We start from the raw sequence: 17,559 nt of genomic DNA on the forward strand, positions 1-17,559 counted from the left end.
TCAGGATAGATGTTTACCATTTATTGGGATTGAATTTAACATAATAAATAATAATATTATAGTTTGTGCAACATAGAAGAAATATTTAGGTTTACTCTTGATATTTTGGCCTATTTAAAATTATATAAAAAAAATTTAGTAATCCATATTTCAATGTGAAAAAATTAATATATAAATAAAAATGGTAAACTTGACAATTGAATTTAGTAAATGAAAATTATCATTTGTAGTAATAATTATGAGTATTAATCTATTATAATCTAAATAATCGATCCAATCCAATTAGTAATCGAATGTTAGATTTTTACTAACCGATCAAATCTAATCCAATCATCTAATATCTACTTGTCATATAAATAATAACAATATATAATAGATCCACAACAAAATATAAATAATAAATTCAACATATCTTATTATCTAAGGCAACTAAAAGTCATAATTAATTCAAAATTATACAAGTCCAACATAACCATAAGTCTTAATTACTCTTAAAGTATAATTAAACAACAAGTCCAACATAACCATAAGTCTTAATTACTCTTAAAGTATAATTAAACAACACAACTAGCTTATTAGTCTATCAACCAAAAACAATTACAAAAATCAAACATAATTTATAATTATACAAGTCCAACGAGCCAAATACAAACATAATGAAAAATAAACACCTAATATATGTGTCCAAAGATATGGAAACATTACCATATTGATCAATCAAAATTATATTTTAAATTTTAGATCCAATTCAATCTAAATATAATTAGATGTATAATTATTTTACAGTTAATTATACGTGTAATAATTGAACTAATAATGTTCATCCAATAAATTCGTATTTTTTTTTATCATAATCAATCAAATCCGTGCTAAGTACAAATTTCATATTTTGACTGTCACTATAAACAGTCATTTATAGTAATACTAATGACTCAAATAAGAAAGGGAAAAGGTATGGTTGGAAATGAAGCGTTTAAGAAACTGTTGGCTAAAAGAAGAAGAAGCAGAAGTAATATAGGGCCACGTCAAGGGAGTAGCTTACAGTTGTGTTTGCTATTGTATCCATGAACCATACTTTTGTTGTGGGCTCCCTAAAATACGCAGAATCAGCCCATATTATGTCTGCTAGGGGACCAACACATTTACACTTTCAATGACTTTCATCTTTCATTTATTTATTTTTAAATTTATTTATCACTTGCACTTTTAGTCAAACCATTTAAAAGCAGGGTAGAGATACGTTAAACTATTCATTAGAAAAAGAAAAAGGAAAAAGAAAAGAAAAAAATTGTTTGGTGAAAAGTTCACTTCCTCTCCTCAGCATCAGTTTGATGATTATGACTCAGATAGCTAGCTGTTCCTTTATGGAAATGAGTTCAGTTCTGAATCTTCTGATCAGTGCAGAGCCTAACGGGTTTGAAGCTCATAAAGTCCCCACTCATAAATTTATTTGCCCAAAAAAGATTTCATATCAAACAAATATTATTAGCTCTTCATTGCTTCTGAGCACTCAAGGCTTTAGTTGAACCAAATTTATTAGTTTTGAATGAATGAATTACAAGTAGTTTATAAAAATTCACCATAAGTGAGGCTCTAGAATCAAGATGCACCATATGTATTTGTTGTGATGTGGCGCTGCCCATATCATTGGCACATATATCATAAACCCATTGACAAAAATTTCTTAGCTTGGTCCCATCCCATGGTTCTGTTCAACCTTAGATCACACTCACATATTGGCATCTAACATCATAAAACATATATAAACATCCAGAGTTGCATTTTTGGACTTTACACCTTTCTACTCTTCTCATCTTTTGTACAAGAACCCATTAATTAATTCTTTGCCCAATTTCAAGAGAGCTCGTGGAAAAGCATTGAGAAATAAATTGAAGAAAACATGTAGCTGTAGGGTCACCACGCAAAGGGTCTTCAATTTCATCATCATTCTCAATCAAACTCTCAATACTCTCACATTGAGTGTCATCAAATGGAAGAATTCAAAAGCATATTTGGAGATTTTGAAAGCCACGCTAGAATTAATTTCCATTAAAAAAGTAAAAAGAGGAAACCTTGAAGTTGAACACCACCAATGTACATCTCAACGACCAAAAACTATTAAAAGCCAAAATCCCCAACTCAAATTCACAAGTGAGGGAAGGAAAGAAAAAATAAGTGTATAGACAAAAGAAAAAAAGAAAAAGAGAAAGAGAAAAACTAGAGCTTTACCAAAAGTATAGATGGATAAACAAGAAGATTGTGAGTGAAGTAGTACTGCTGTTATCACTATACATCCCAACCATCCTTCCTGCCATCAAATTCCCACTTATTTGCAGCCAAATTACCGTACATCTCTGAAAATTTGAGCAGGCAGTCGCTTCTTATCTGATAGTGAACCTTCGTGTTTCGGCTAATTGCAGCACCAGACAACTTGGACGTATCTATAGCCCAAGTTGGTCTCACATAATCTACTGTCCTACTTGAACTTGCATTTACATACAAGAAATTCAATAGCACATCCTCACAGTTGAAGTATCTGTCTACCAATTCTCTACCTTGCCTAGCTTCTTCACCCCAGTATCTCCTAAAAGCTATTTTACTATCAATAAAAGCTGCCCCTGTAAGGATCATGTTGTACCCTTTATGAGTTCTGGCATAACTTTCACCTCTATATTTCAATGGGCTTCCATTAATAAGTCGAGGATAGAACCCCACAATGCGATCCGGGTGTTGACGCCATACTTTGAATCCCCGTTCAATATCATCACAGCTCATCATAATGTCATCATCGAGCTCAAGAACAGCTCGGGTGTTTATCAGTGGATCCAGCTTGAATCGATTATTCAGCGAGTTCTCTTTCTCAACTCTGATCCTTACTGGTACTGTTGAGTCAAAATCACTGACTTTAGGAGGCACTCCCTTGTTCCACACAACAACAATCTCTTTGACTGAAGAGCATCTGGAATAGTGTTTCACATACAATTTTAAATTCCAAAGCCGAGCTTCGTAGGTCATTGTTAACATAGTGAACTGTGAGTACTGACCTTTCCATGGGTAAGCTTCTTCTGCACCACTCCCCCCATATATATATTTAACCCCTGTGCACATCAGTACAGCTCCAACTACAAAAATTAATGCAAGAACTAGTCTTCCAGTACATGTATTAGGTCTAATCCTATTTCTCAGGTATGAAGCTGCTCTGTTCAAGCGGCTGCAAAATCGTCTCACTTTGGAAGAAAACAAATAAGACCTTTCCCATGACAATAATGCATCACTTCTCTTTCCTGAATTGTGAGTACACCAGTTTAGGGGAATGATACATTTCACAGCTCCAGTCAACAAACCCAACAGTGCAATGAGCAGGAGAGAAATTGCAACTGAATTCCAACCGACAAAAAACCGGCGAACTGCATCCCCAGAAGGCACCCGATCTCCATCCATTACTGCAATCCATTTTCCATTACTTAGCTTTTGAACATCAAGCTGATGGTATCGAGCACCATTCCAAGCATTCCGACCCTTGCTTGACTCAGTAAGCCCTAAAGGAACTTCCACTTCTTTATAATCATCTTTCGTAAGAACATCCACCCTAAAGACCCGAACTCGTCTTCCATATGTTTCACCACAGTCTTGACCAACACGATAAAGTTGTCCATCATATAAAAACGGCCTCCCTCCATTACGAGCCCCAAAGCTTGCGTCAGTGTTGTATATAGGATTTTTCCTGTGTTGTTTCCAAGGACCAAGAACTGAGCTGCTATACCAAATTTCTAACTGTCCATTCTTTGTGGTTCCAAAACCACTGTGATCAGAACCAAAGAGCCAATACATTTCATTATGCTTGATGATAAATGAATCAACAAAAGGTTTCTTCAAAATGACTTTTTCAAGTTTCCATTGCATAGGAAATTTGAGTGCACGATACAGACGAAGTTCTCCTTTCTCACTGCTCTCGGGCATCATATAAATCTAGAAGAAAAAATTATGATATTACAATGGGTTGTGTTGGAAACAAGTTTCTTAGGTTCAATCTAGGTCCTTTTTTTAAACTTTTCAATTTTATATATATATAGGGAGCTTCATAGGTACCATAAGGGTGTTTTCTATTTTCGACACTTGGAAAAATTATAACCCAATTTTTTTGTATCACAACGTATATAATAATTATAGCAGGCATCTCGCCAATTTTCGGGAAATTTTAAATAATTTACATTGCTGAAATCAGAGTTCAAACAATCTGTTTTCCACACACATAAAAAAAAAATAGGCAAGCGTGCAACTAACTATTTGAACTCTAATTTTGGCACCATAAATAATTTAGAATTTCTCAAAAATTAGCAAGATATTTGTTATATCTATAATGTACGTCATCATAAAATTATAATTTTTGCTGAAAATAGAAAATACCCTTACGGTAGAGGTAAAAGTGATGTCTCTACTTAAGAAAATTCATATATATATATATATAGTGAATCAATAGATTGCAAGTTCTTATATGTGTTCACACATTAAAAGAAATTGGGTCTTACCTCGCCAAGTTCTTCAAAGACATAGGGATATGAAAGATGCCATTCTTCGTCCAAAGCTATACCTAATTGCTGCCATGTTGCTCCCTTGTCAGTGCTTTTTGCAACACCGATGTCCCCTTGCATGGTTATTGAATTCTTGGTTTCAAAAAACATGTATAAAGTATCATCCTGGAAAAAATAAAAAGAAATAAAAATCACCAAACAATTGTTATAGAGTAATCGAGTTTTTTTCCGTGGAAGTTACATATATAGATATAGAGATGTAGAGAGGAACGAGGTTTATACTACGCCTGTGATTATTAAGGATTCATATACAATAATCTAGTCAATACAGACTTATGTCTCTCATCCATCTAATTCATCAAGATGTTCTAAAAACAAGTAATTGTCCAGATTTAAGCCTCCACAAGTTGCAATGTCACCCCAGATAGGTCTTGTCAACAAGAAAAGGGAAAACATTTTTTACCTATAAGAATCTAGTCATAATACAAAAAACAATTTATGATTTATTCAGAATCTTCAACTGCCAGAGCCTAAAAAATCTATATATTCAAATTTAAATTTTCTGTAGAAATAGCAATTTATTGATTTGTTCCCATATCAAATATCTTTTAAAATATTTTTGAGATAAATATTTATAAGGATGAACCATATATGATGTGTTACTGATGAACTAATTGGGTATCCTAAAATGTTGAAAATAGTCATTTATAGCATAGATAATTCTAGCTAAGGAAAAAAAGAAGACATAGCATATCCTGAACCACTAGCAATCAACTCAGAATTCTTATATTCTCGGAGCATAAAACAGCTAAAAGAAGTTAAATGGGGCATCCTTGTCTTGTTTGATATCAATACTTTCTTAACGCCGTATTCTTTTCTAATTCATCCCAAGCTAAAATGTAAGATTGGAAGTTCTTGACTACGAGTAACTACCAAACAGATTGAAATTATTCTTGAAAATCGACTATCATCACAACCCTCAAATTTAGGCAACCACCATGATAACAAAGCTACTGCAAAACCCATCAAGCGGTACTTTCAGGACACGGATACTTGGTATTATCTCATACCAAAGCCATCAAACCATGTCCTTCAAGTAGCAGTCCACAAAAGACATCAAAGCAAAGAAAAAATATTTTCCTCTCATGTGCAGCCATAGAAACTAAATTCTTCCTTGAATATACCAATCTCTGCTTTTTCTTTCTTTTTCCTACCCAAACACAGGTTTAAAATCATTTCAAACCTCTTCCCAACCAACCTTGTGATTAGAAGCATTCACAATTCTCCTTCCTTTAACAGTTAGTTTAGTTTCACCTATCAATTACAAAAAGCCTCTCCTTGAGAGTTTGGATTCTTCTATGAATACCAAAAGTTAATTACCTAATCAACAATTCATTCAAAACCAACCAAGATTAAAAAAATATAACTTCTCCAAATAAAGCTAAAAATTCAAATATCATCGCATGTTGAGCTAAACAAACCCGTCATCAATTATTATTTATTTAATCGTTAGTCTCTGAACAACTTAGCTTGAACAGTTCCAAATACAAAGAAAACAACAACCAAAAACCTTTTTTTCCCTTTTTTCTTTTTGGGCTGAAGAACAAACCAAAAGAAATGAAAGGCTATTTAATCATTTCCAAGAACTGTGCCAACTACTCACTTCACCACACCATATAACTTGTAAAGAAAAAATGGATTTGAAAAAATATATTTATTTATATATATACCTGAACATAAAGAAAAGGATCAGCAACGAAATTACTAGGAAAACCAGCATCAGAAACCGAACCACACGTCACGACAGGGTTGGCAACCGGCCAAGCGGCACTTTCATCGTTCCCTACATTCATCTGTAAAAAAATTCCAAAACCCCAAACATCAAAATCAAACCAAAAACCATAAATTCAAACAAAACCCAGAAAACCCCATATGCCAAAATCCAAATATTTATCTTTTTAATTATGAAAATAACCATATGGACCCAACCCAAAAAAAAAGCAAAACTTACAGCCTCGATTGGCTTGAGGGAGAAGGGTGAGTCCCCGTAGAAGACACCAACGGACCATGAACCCTCATTGTCCTCCTGACACCCGAGCGAGGCGGTTGCCATGCCGGTACGGAATCCCGGCGTGAAAGCGAACCGGGCGTAGAGCGTAGCAAACGATCCGAACAAGACGAGGCAACCGAGGAAGAAAACGAATCCCGATGATGAGAAGAGCCACCACCTCTGCTGCTGTTCCCATCTCCACCTACACCAGCACTTAAGGCTCATATGGCAGCAACTCCCACCGCTCGAACCATTGCTACCACCCCCGCCGCCGCCGCCGCCGCCGCCCCCACCCCCACCCACACCGTTACCAGCGCAGCCGCCGCAACCGCCCGAACCACCCGGCCCACCCACAATTGGGCTCGAGCCCATCTCACCAATCAATCTAATCAAATCGAATCAAACCAATCAAGAAAGACCCGTTACAAATAATCTTCGAACGCCCTCTCCCTCTCTCCCCCAACAAACTAAGACCTTTGCCTCAGGTACACGTGGCGTTCTGGGTCACCGCCACCATTTTTACTCTTTTTATTATTGTTATTATTCAAATTTTATCTCAAATGGGATTCTAACTGGCCTCTGAAACAATGGCTATGGCTTCCTCTTCTCCTCCTTAGTCTCTATATCTATATACACATATATAAATATAATATATAATATATAATATATATATATATGAGTGTCTCTCTCTAGAGTTGACGGAGTAGGGAGTGAGAGAGAGCGAGGTTAACAAAGAACGTTACCCCCAAAGAAAGTGTGTTATGTAATGCTATGTATGTAATATGATATGAGAGAGCATAAAGCATAATAAATATTAATATATAAACATAACAAAATAAGGAACCATGTGATTTCTCTCGAGGGCTTCTTATATTGCCACCCCTCCCATACCTCACTCGCCTTGCGACTACATTAACTCGCTACTCGCACTCTCGGCTGTTCGATACGACGCGTAGGACTGCCGTTTACGCGTGGACTTTTCTGTTTTCTTTTTATTCTTTTGGGCTGAACTTTCGTTTCAGTTTCGGTTCAAGTTTTTTCCTGGTACATTTTTTGGATTCAAATTTTACCTTTTTAAATATATTATTTTAAAATTTTCTGTTAAATGGATTTGCTTTTTTTTTTTTTTACATTAAAAAATTTGGAAATCTGAATCAGGAATTGGGCTGGAAAGGATTGGATTGGGTCCACTGGAATAAAATAAAGTAATGGATTTTAAAATTTTGATAAATTGTTATTATTATTATTTTAATTTAATTTTAATAAATACAGAGAAGAAATTGATTCCAACTCTAAATCCTAATATTAATAAATAAATATGTGTGTCCCCTATATATAAAAATTTCAATTCTTATTGCTTTTAAGAATGGATTAGCCTTTTTTTTTAGTTCGTTTTAATAATAATGGTTGTAATTATTCTTTTGGACAATTCTCGTTGGGGCATCATTTGATCTTCAGTATTCTCGACCCATAAATAGTTTTTTGTACGATTTTTTTATGACTGTGTATATTGTAATTGTTTAGAGCATCCTGTAAATTTTCAGAAAATTCCGAATAGTTTACAGTACTAAAAATTAAGTTCAAATATGTTGTTTTCCATGCGCATAAAAAAAAAATAGTCACGCGTTCAATAATATGTTTGAACATAGTTTTCGGTACTGTAAATTATTCAGAATTTTCTGAAAATTTACAGAATGTTCTAAATAACTACAATATATACGATCATAAAAAAATCACGCCGAAAACTGTTCACGGGTTGAGAACACTGAAAGTCTCACCGATAAGACTTAAAGTGAAACCCTATAAGAAAATTGTCCTTATTCTTTTAATATGCATTGATTGGTGATTAATTTGGGCTTCAATGATGTGACACTTCTTCAATTTGTTTAGGATGATTTTTTTAATTTAAAAAATTAAATTAGACTAATTAAACTAACCTGTTAATTCTTATAATTTTTTTTTCAAAACACTTATTCCATTTATGTTATCAAATAAATAGGGAATATTCAAGATGTTGAGAACTTTTTTTTTCCATCTTTTTACCATATTAATATAGTGATTCTCATATAGTATGAGAATGAGACTAATATGCAGTGAAAAATTAAAGTATTAAAAACTAGGATAAAACTCAAACTTTTCATTTACATTTATTAAATATGATAATATTCTTAGTATACCTTTAAAATTCTTCCAAGTTAATCAAAGATTACTTAAGATTAATTAAGTTGAAATCATCCATATTAATAACAAGCAATATAGATAGACTCTTAAGAACCACGAAAAAGTAGATAAGGTTTATTTAATTCCTAAATAAGTGTAATTTTCTTTTGACTTTTCTGATTGTTTAAGAATATATATTTTCTAATTATATACATTATAAAAAAAATTATTCTATTCTCTTATTTTTATTGGACATCCAAATATATTTCCCTTAAAAACTAAGATAACTTTTGACCAATTTTCATCACCAACCAGGTTTTATTTATTTATTTAAAAAAAACAATATATAAGGTCAAAATATTACCTTTTTCAATAGAATTTTTTCTTTTTGTTTCTTTGTATGTAGAAAATGATATAGTTAACTTTAATTTGGTGAGGCTTATTGAGGCTTGTATATGTATTGATAATTTTAAATCCAAAGTCTTAGTTTAGTTGGGTTAGGACACCAGAAAAGAACACTGGTAGTGGTATATGACCTTCCCTAAAAAAAGCAAGAAATGTTTTTGACTATATGTTTAACCCTATCTCAAATCTAATTCTACTATTTAGTATAATATATTTTATTTTTATATACAGGTATTACAATTTGATAAAATTTTAATCCAAGTTGGAATGGTTTTTCAGCTGATGAGGATTTTTTATTATCAAAAGGATTTATATTTTTTTTAAATCAGTCTTTTGTTTCATTATTTATTTGGAATTTGTATTTTGATAAATTATTTTTTTGGACTTTGTTTCTTATAAAATGGTTCAAATAGACCCATAAATCTAATTTTGATTACAGTTTTGTGAACAAATAATTCACCAAACTAACAACTCATAACAAAATTATAACTATTCTATCTGACTGTATTGTTATAATCAATGTATTGTTCATTAAAATTTAGCTCAGAAATCTATTTTAACTATGTTACAAATTCAAAATATAATTTATTAAAACACAGAATCAAATAAATAATATGATAAAACACAAAATTTAAAAAATACAAACCCTTATTATAAAAAAAAAAAAAAAAAGAAGAAGAACATGGATGATAATTTGGCCTCATATTGAACCAAAAGACACAATTGTTTAACCTTAATTATGTGTATGAACTAATTCTCTAGTAATTAATAGATAAAGATACCAAATTTGCGCTACATATTAGAAGGGTCATCATTCATGGGTTGACTAATACAAAAATGAGAAAAACAATCATTAAAAATACATAAGCACAATCCACAAACAATGGGGTACTATGTATTGTTATAATTATTATTATTATCATTATTGTAATGAAAACTTAGTGGAGCTCTTTAATGGTTTCTTTCTAGAATTTTTTTCAATCTCAACTTTATTCACTAAACTTTTCTATTCCAAACCCCCAATTGAGGGAGGGAGGGGTGCTTTGAACCTTCAATGGGCACTTATTTATGTCAAAGATGACAAATTTGACTATCCAATTTTATATTTTTATTTGCAAATATGTACATATATCGGAATACCCACGCAAAAGACTCACATTCACAAACGAAAACTCTTCCGCAAGAAAGTTTCTCAAATAATATAATTATTAATAATAGCACGGGATTTTGTTTATTTATTTATTTGTTAACGTTTTTAGACTTAAAAATAATTGGAATTTAATTAAAGGAATATGTTGTATTTTTTTTAATCAAACAACTTTTAGGAATATAATTGAAAAAGTTCATCATTTATTTACATATATTGCAATGTTATAATTATTCATAAATACCCAACAAAAAAAACTGTTATAATTGTTCACACGTGCAAGCCACCATATAATTAATTAGAGAAAACTATTTGTTGACTAATTTGGTTTTTTTTTTCTCTGGATGGAGCTGAATTCGATACCCAATAAATATTTTGGTTTCGGGTAAAAATATATGTCATTAAATAGTATTAAAATTTTTAGCAAATTAATCCCAACCTTAATATTCACGACGCAGCCGCCTCTATTAATTGGCATATCCTAATATTACTAATTAATAAATATGCATGACTATTTTAGTATTATATAAATTAGTATGAATTAAAAATAAGAGTAAATAACAAGTAATTTTAATTTGTAAATATATTATGAAAAAATTCCCCTATATTTTCTAAGAAAATTTGGATTGAAATTTTTTGGTGACATCCACTTACTTTTTTTCTACCCATTTTTCTCTTCCACCTTCTTTTCTTTCCAACCAGATATATATTTTTTCTTATTCTCCTCACTTTTCTTTGGCAAAAAAAATATAATAAATGAAAATTATAGCCTAAACTCAGCATTTCTCTTTGAATGTTTTCTCTAAGATTCTTTGACTTTTGACTTATAGGTGATTAACATTATCAAGTGGAAGCTCTAACTTTTATGATATCATCGTTTTATTGTCTAAAATTTTGGGGCATTCATATCTCATAAAATCATAATGATAATACACTAACACATATATTGACTAAGAATGCCTCATATTACTCCCAATAGCTTTTTTATTCTATTATTTAATACATATCACTAAAATTTTACATTTTCTTATTTTATATCTAACATTTACAATACATGTTTTTTTTTCATACGCAGTCGTAAAAAAATATCGCACTGAAAATTGTTCATAGGTTGAAGCCTCTACCATAGAAATTTCCTAAGTTGAGAATTCTATGGTAGAGGCTTCAAAAAGAGTCTCACCGTTGGGACTCTTTTGTATTTCCGACCTGTGAACAATTTTCAGCGCGATTTTTTTTTATGATCGTGTATATTATAGTTATTTAGAGCATTCTGTAAATTTTTAGAAAATTCTGAATAATTTACAGTATCGAAAACTAGGTTCAAACATATTATTTTCCACATGCATAAAAAATTAGTTACGTATGCAACAACCTGTTTTTAAATTAGTTTTCGGCACTGTAAATTATTTAGAATTTTCTGAAAATCTGCAGGATGCTCTAAATAACTACAATATATACGGTCATAAAAAAAATCGCGCCAAAAACTATTCACAGGTTGAGAACACAAAATTGCCCCTACTATAGAAATTTCCTAAGTATTATATCTTTAATCTTTGTTATTTATTTTAAATATTAAATATTAAATAATGAGGATACGGAGAAAACACTAACTGTATGTAAATATCTATAAAATAAATAAATTAGAAGGAGTATTCCTACAACAATTTTTCTTTATATATTAAAAAAAAATAGAATCATCTTTTTTTTAATCATAATAGTAATACAATTACTCTTTTACAAAAAAATAGTTCAAAATTAACACCACCTACCCATAAAAGTTTAATATTTTTCTTAATGAATGAAGTGAGAGATGGGGGAAGCAATAGAGTACTTTTCCAAAAATAATCACCTAATTTTGAGATTAATTTTAGCTTAAAATACAGAATATAGTCCAAATCCATTCAATAATATATTCTTCTACTATTTTTTTCCTATTTACTTGATTGATTAAAGTGTTAGTGTGCAGTGTTAGCTAGTAAAACGTGATAAGCACAACCTCAATTTGGTAATAAAACAAATAACCCCATTTTTCAATTTCTTTTTTCCCTTCATATATCTTTTCTATAAAAAAAAATTTGTAGATTCTTGAAATTTTTTTTTAATGCTAACTTTAACGGAATATTTTTATATTTAACAAAATAATATTATATTTAACTGTAGATAGTAATCATGATTTAAACTTAGATAAATAAATAATTAAACAAAATAAAATATGATATTTTTGAAATATTTTACAATAATAATTATTTAAAAACAATAAAATCATACATTTTATAACTTAAATAAAATTTAATTAAATTTAAACTTAATATTATATTAAACATATAATATATAATCTTTTGTTGTCACTATCGAATTCATAAACTAGAACAAACATAAATAAATTAATAAATTAAAATATGATATTTTGAAGATATTTTATGATAATTTAAATAATTAAATCATATTTATTTAAAAATAATAAATGCATACATATCATTTTTTTTAGCTTATAATTTTATGTGATAGTTTGTTTTTTATCAAGTGATTGAATTTTTTTTCTTTATTAAATTTATCAAAGGACATTACGAAATACATTAGAAACTAAAAATAGTTGATGCATATATACTACTGTACTTTTTCTATTCTTATTTTATTTTTATTTTTATTATTAATTTCTTTTTAAATATTATTATATTTTATATATATACGACATGTAATCATGTAAATATATATATTTATGTCAACATTGTGTTTTGATATTATATATATAGAAATTATTGTTATAAATATTTATATATACTATAAAACTGTGTAATTCATTTTATTATATATATATTTAAAAAAAATAATGAACTAGATTTTATTAAAATTATAAACAATGTTTATAACTTTAAAACTAAACAAACAACCTAGTATATATATACTTTAAAATTATTCGCAGAGATGGAAAAAACACATATAGAAGAAGCCGAAATAAGAAAGATGAGTGAGTGAGTGATATGGAGTTTATATATACAGTTACTTTCATGCTTGTCTTTTTTTCAATCAATTTATGATACAAAGTGGGAATATATAGTTAAATTTTGTACTTTGCATGGCTGGGACTGAAAATTAATCCATTACAATTTAGTGCAACTGGTACTTTTCCTAATCCTACCTATATATATTCATAAATATATTAATTTCAATGTACCTGATTTTTTTAAAAGGAAAATTTGAGTTTTAATGTAATAAGTGACAATACATTTAAAAAATACAATATTCCTATACGACTCTTGTTTTGGTACTACTAATGATGTTACTACCTAAAATACTTCTAACATAATTTTCTCAAATTTAATTAAAGTGTTAATGTAAACTGCTAGCTAGTAAAACGTGATAAGCACGACCTCAATTTGATAATAAAACAAATAACCTATTTTTTCATTTTTTGTTTCTATTCATATATCTTTTTTATATAAAAAGTGTGTAGATAATTTTTTTTTATTTTAATGTTTTTTTTTATTAACTTTAATGAAATATTTTTATATTTATTTGTAGATTGTAAATATAACTTAAACTTAAATAAAAGTAAACAAATTAAAATATGATATTTTTAAGATATTTTACAATGATAATTATTTAAAAATAATAAAAGCTAACATTTATAACTTAAATAAAATTTAATTAAACTTAAACTTAATATTATATTAAATACATAATATATAATATTTTGTTGTCAGTGCCAAATTCATAAACTAGAACAAACATAAATTAATTAATTAATTAAAATATGATATTTTTAAGATATTTTATGATAATTTAAATAATTAAATCATATTTATGTTAGAATATTTATTTAAATGGTATTTAAAATCAATTTGTTATAACTAATTGATTTAATATATCAGAGTCAATATTTTATTTATTGACAAAATATTCTAATTAATGGTCAATATTATTTGTAACCCGATTTTGCATATCCCAACTGATTGAGAAAATATCTCAATCTGTGGCAGAGACTCTGATGGTAGGTCTCACTCTATAAATATAGTGTACCGGTCCCCAAGGTCACTGCTCATTCTGACTATCAGTAACTCCATCTAAAAGAGTTAGTGATAGCTTGAAAACTCGAGTACTTGTTCTAATTCTTTTTTTTTTCTTTTGTAGATTTAAAGTTAGATCAAGGTTATCAATTGCAATGGTTGGAGATATACAATATTCGATCTATTTGTATATGTTCAATTTATATATTAATTCCGCCTATATGTATAGGATTGTTCATATGCATATATTTATTTTAATCTAACAATTTATTTAAAAATAATAAATGCATGCATATTATTTTTTATCTTATAATTTTGTGTGATAGTTTGTTTTTTATCAAGTGATTGGAGATTTTTTTTTCTTCATCAAATTCATCAAATGACATTGCGAGATATATTAGAAACTAAAAATAGTTGATGCATGTATACTACTATCTACACTATGATTTTTTCTATTTTTATTTTATTTCTATTGTTAATTTCTTCTTAAATATTATTGTATATTATATATATATATGTCATGTGGCCACATAAATATATATTTATGTCAACATTATGTTTGGATCTCATATATGTAGAGATTATTGTTATAAATATTTATATATATTATAAAATTATAATTCATTCTGTTATATATAAATATATATATTATAGAATTATAATTCTGTCTATTATATATATATATATATTTTAAAAAAATAGTGAACCAAATTTTATTAAGATTATAGACAATGTTTACAATTTTAAAACTAATACATTGTTCGTTGCTTCTACCTAATATATATAATATATACTTTAAAATTATTCTAGAGTGAAAAAAACACAAGAAGCCGAAATATGAAAGATGAGTGAGTGAGTGATCCGGAGTTTATATATAGTTACTTTCATGGTAGTCTTTTTTTCAATCAATTTATGATACAAAGTGGGAATATAGACTGAAAATTAATCCATTACAATTTAGTGCAACTGGTACTTTTCCTAATCCTACCTACATATATTCATAAATGTATCAATTTCAATGTACCTGATTTTTTTAAAATAATGAAAGAGACGTATTTGTAAGTGGGAGACAGATTAATATTGAGGCAAGCTTACATGGATCGTTACATATATACACAATAAAATGAAAATATATAGCAACACATATTTTGTATAGAAAAAATTAAATTATATACATAGAGAGAGTTTACAAACTTGTATCACATACTATATATATATATATGATCATATTTAAGGTAGGTTTACATTTTTTGGTATTTTATGTTTTTGTAAAGTATAATTTTAGTGTTCTCCAATACGAAAAAATCTTATTAGATATGCTTAATTTGTAAAATGAGTCAAAAATTGTACCTTCCACACTATTTTCGTCAATAAATTTTCATAATGCCTAACTTACCCTCCATTTTAAGTACTTTGAATTGTTAAAAATTATATGATAGCACATGTCACGTTATAATTGGTCCAGTTTATTCTTTAAAAAAAAATTGAATTACAAAAACTAATTCAAAATATATTAAATAAATTAAAAACCTATTTTTTAATCTTTTTCCTTTTCTCTCCTCCCCATTATCTCTCTCTTCAGGAAGATCAAGCTTGGTTCCCCTACTTGGTTTTTTTATTTTTGTTAAATTTTTGTGTCATATTTTTTGAAATATGAGATTAAATATTGATATGAAACAAGAATGAAGAATAACAAATTCAACAAAACAAAAGATGTATTTTTCTAAGTTTGAGGCTGGATTTGAGGCTTTGAAGAACAATGAAATGAGAGAGTGGCAGTAGCAGGAGACAGAGAAGGAAGAAGAGAGAGAATATTTTTTAAAGAAAATTCTTTGTTATTAAATTTGTATTTTTAATTTTAAAATTAATTTATGTTAAAAAAAATATAGCCATGTCCAATTAAATACTGACACATGTCAAAGTAATTTTCAAAATATATTTTGATATAATATTTTAATTATTTATAAGTGAGGGTAATTTAGGTACTATAAACGAATTGTTGAAAAAATTGTATGATTTATTGATTTTATAATTATAAGATACTAAATAATAATTATTTGTAATAGAGGGTACCAAAATTATATTAAGTGAAAACATAAAAAATTTAATAGGGGTGAACAACATTCACATAAATCCAATTAATTGGATTAGATTAGATTAGTAAAAAAATGTTGAATTTGATTAGATGCCCACCCCAATACTAAATAGGCATACCATATATTTAATTTATTTTTATTAATGTTAGCCATTATTAGGCGGTCTTCAATATAATATATAAAAGTAAATTTGTAAGACATACAATGAGAAATTTTAATGAAAATTTTTTGTTTTATCAATTTTTAATGTTAACTTAAATAGAATATTCTTATATTTAACATAATATTTTTATATTTAACGGTAGTTTGTAAACACTTAAACTTAAACTTAAATAAAATAAAATAAATAATTAAAAAAATTAAAATAAGATATTTTACAATGATAATTATTTTAAATTAATAAAATCATATATTTTATAACTTAAATAAAATTTAATTACACTCAAACTCACTTATTAGAATAATATCATATTAAACATATAATATAATCTACTATCAAATAGCAACAAATTGTTTTTAAAAAAAATAGTAAGAAACTTAAATTTAAAATCCACGTATAATATTTAATTTTACATTAAACATATAATAAATAATCTCTTGTTGTCACTACCAATTTCAAAAACTAGAACAAACATAAACTTAAACAAAAATAAATAAATTATTTAATTAAAATAAGATATTTATTTAAAATTTATAAAATATTAATAAATTTTATAAATAAAACTAAGCAAACGGGCATATTGCACGTTGCTTGTATCTAGTAACTATATACATATGAGAAATTTGTGAAAATGACACATTTTTCGACCAACTGTCTAAAATTTTCGGCCGGTTGTTTGAATTTTTTAACCGCCTGTCTAAATCTTCAACTAGCTGTCTAAATTATGAGTGGTCATTTTGCAAATAATTATTAAAATTAGACTAGAGTGCAAAATGACTTTAAAAAATAAGTTATTTTGCCAAAGGACCCTATACATATACTAAATTTTAGTCTTACTATATTATAATTAGGATACATGTGATGAAATAAATAACTAAATAATCTCCTTAAGTATGGTTATACATTTTTTGACCTTGTATTTTGTCTTATTACTTGTTTGGACTTTGTATTTTGACAAGCTCTTTTCTAAATCCTGTGTTTTATAAAATGATTCAAATAGAA

General features: G+C 28.2%; 1 protein-coding gene across 1 annotated transcript; it reads right to left on the minus strand.

Moving 5' to 3' along the window:
* Positions 1–2,019: 2,019 nt before the first annotated feature.
* On the minus strand, positions 2,020–7,401 carry LOC133797850 (glucosamine inositolphosphorylceramide transferase 1). The gene is made up of 4 exons (XM_062235929.1): positions 6,544–7,401; positions 6,263–6,385; positions 4,530–4,697; positions 2,020–3,969 (listed from the first exon to the last, which is right to left on the minus strand). Exons 1-4 carry the CDS (start codon positions 6,952–6,954, stop codon positions 2,287–2,289), a joined length of 2,385 nt encoding a protein of 794 aa, XP_062091913.1. The 5' UTR covers positions 6,955–7,401; the 3' UTR covers positions 2,020–2,286.
* Positions 7,402–17,559: the final 10,158 nt, after the last annotated feature.

Source organism: Humulus lupulus, chromosome 8 (assembly GCF_963169125.1).
Source record: "Humulus lupulus chromosome 8, drHumLupu1.1, whole genome shotgun sequence".
Taxonomy (NCBI): Eukaryota; Viridiplantae; Streptophyta; class Magnoliopsida; order Rosales; family Cannabaceae; genus Humulus; species Humulus lupulus.

Bases quoted from the DNA above. Each gene is read 5' to 3' on its own strand.
- LOC133797850 (XM_062235929.1), bottom strand. From the start codon at position 6,954: ATGGGCTCGAGCCCAATTGTGGGTGGGCCGGGTGGTTCGGGCGGTTGC. The intron at 4,698-6,262 runs GTATATATATAA...TATTTTTTCCAG, and splicing joins ATCCTTTTCTTTATGTTCAG to GATGATACTTTATACATGTT. The intron at 3,970-4,529 runs GTAAGACCCAAT...TTTTTCTTCTAG, and splicing joins TCTTTGAAGAACTTGGCGAG to ATTTATATGATGCCCGAGAG.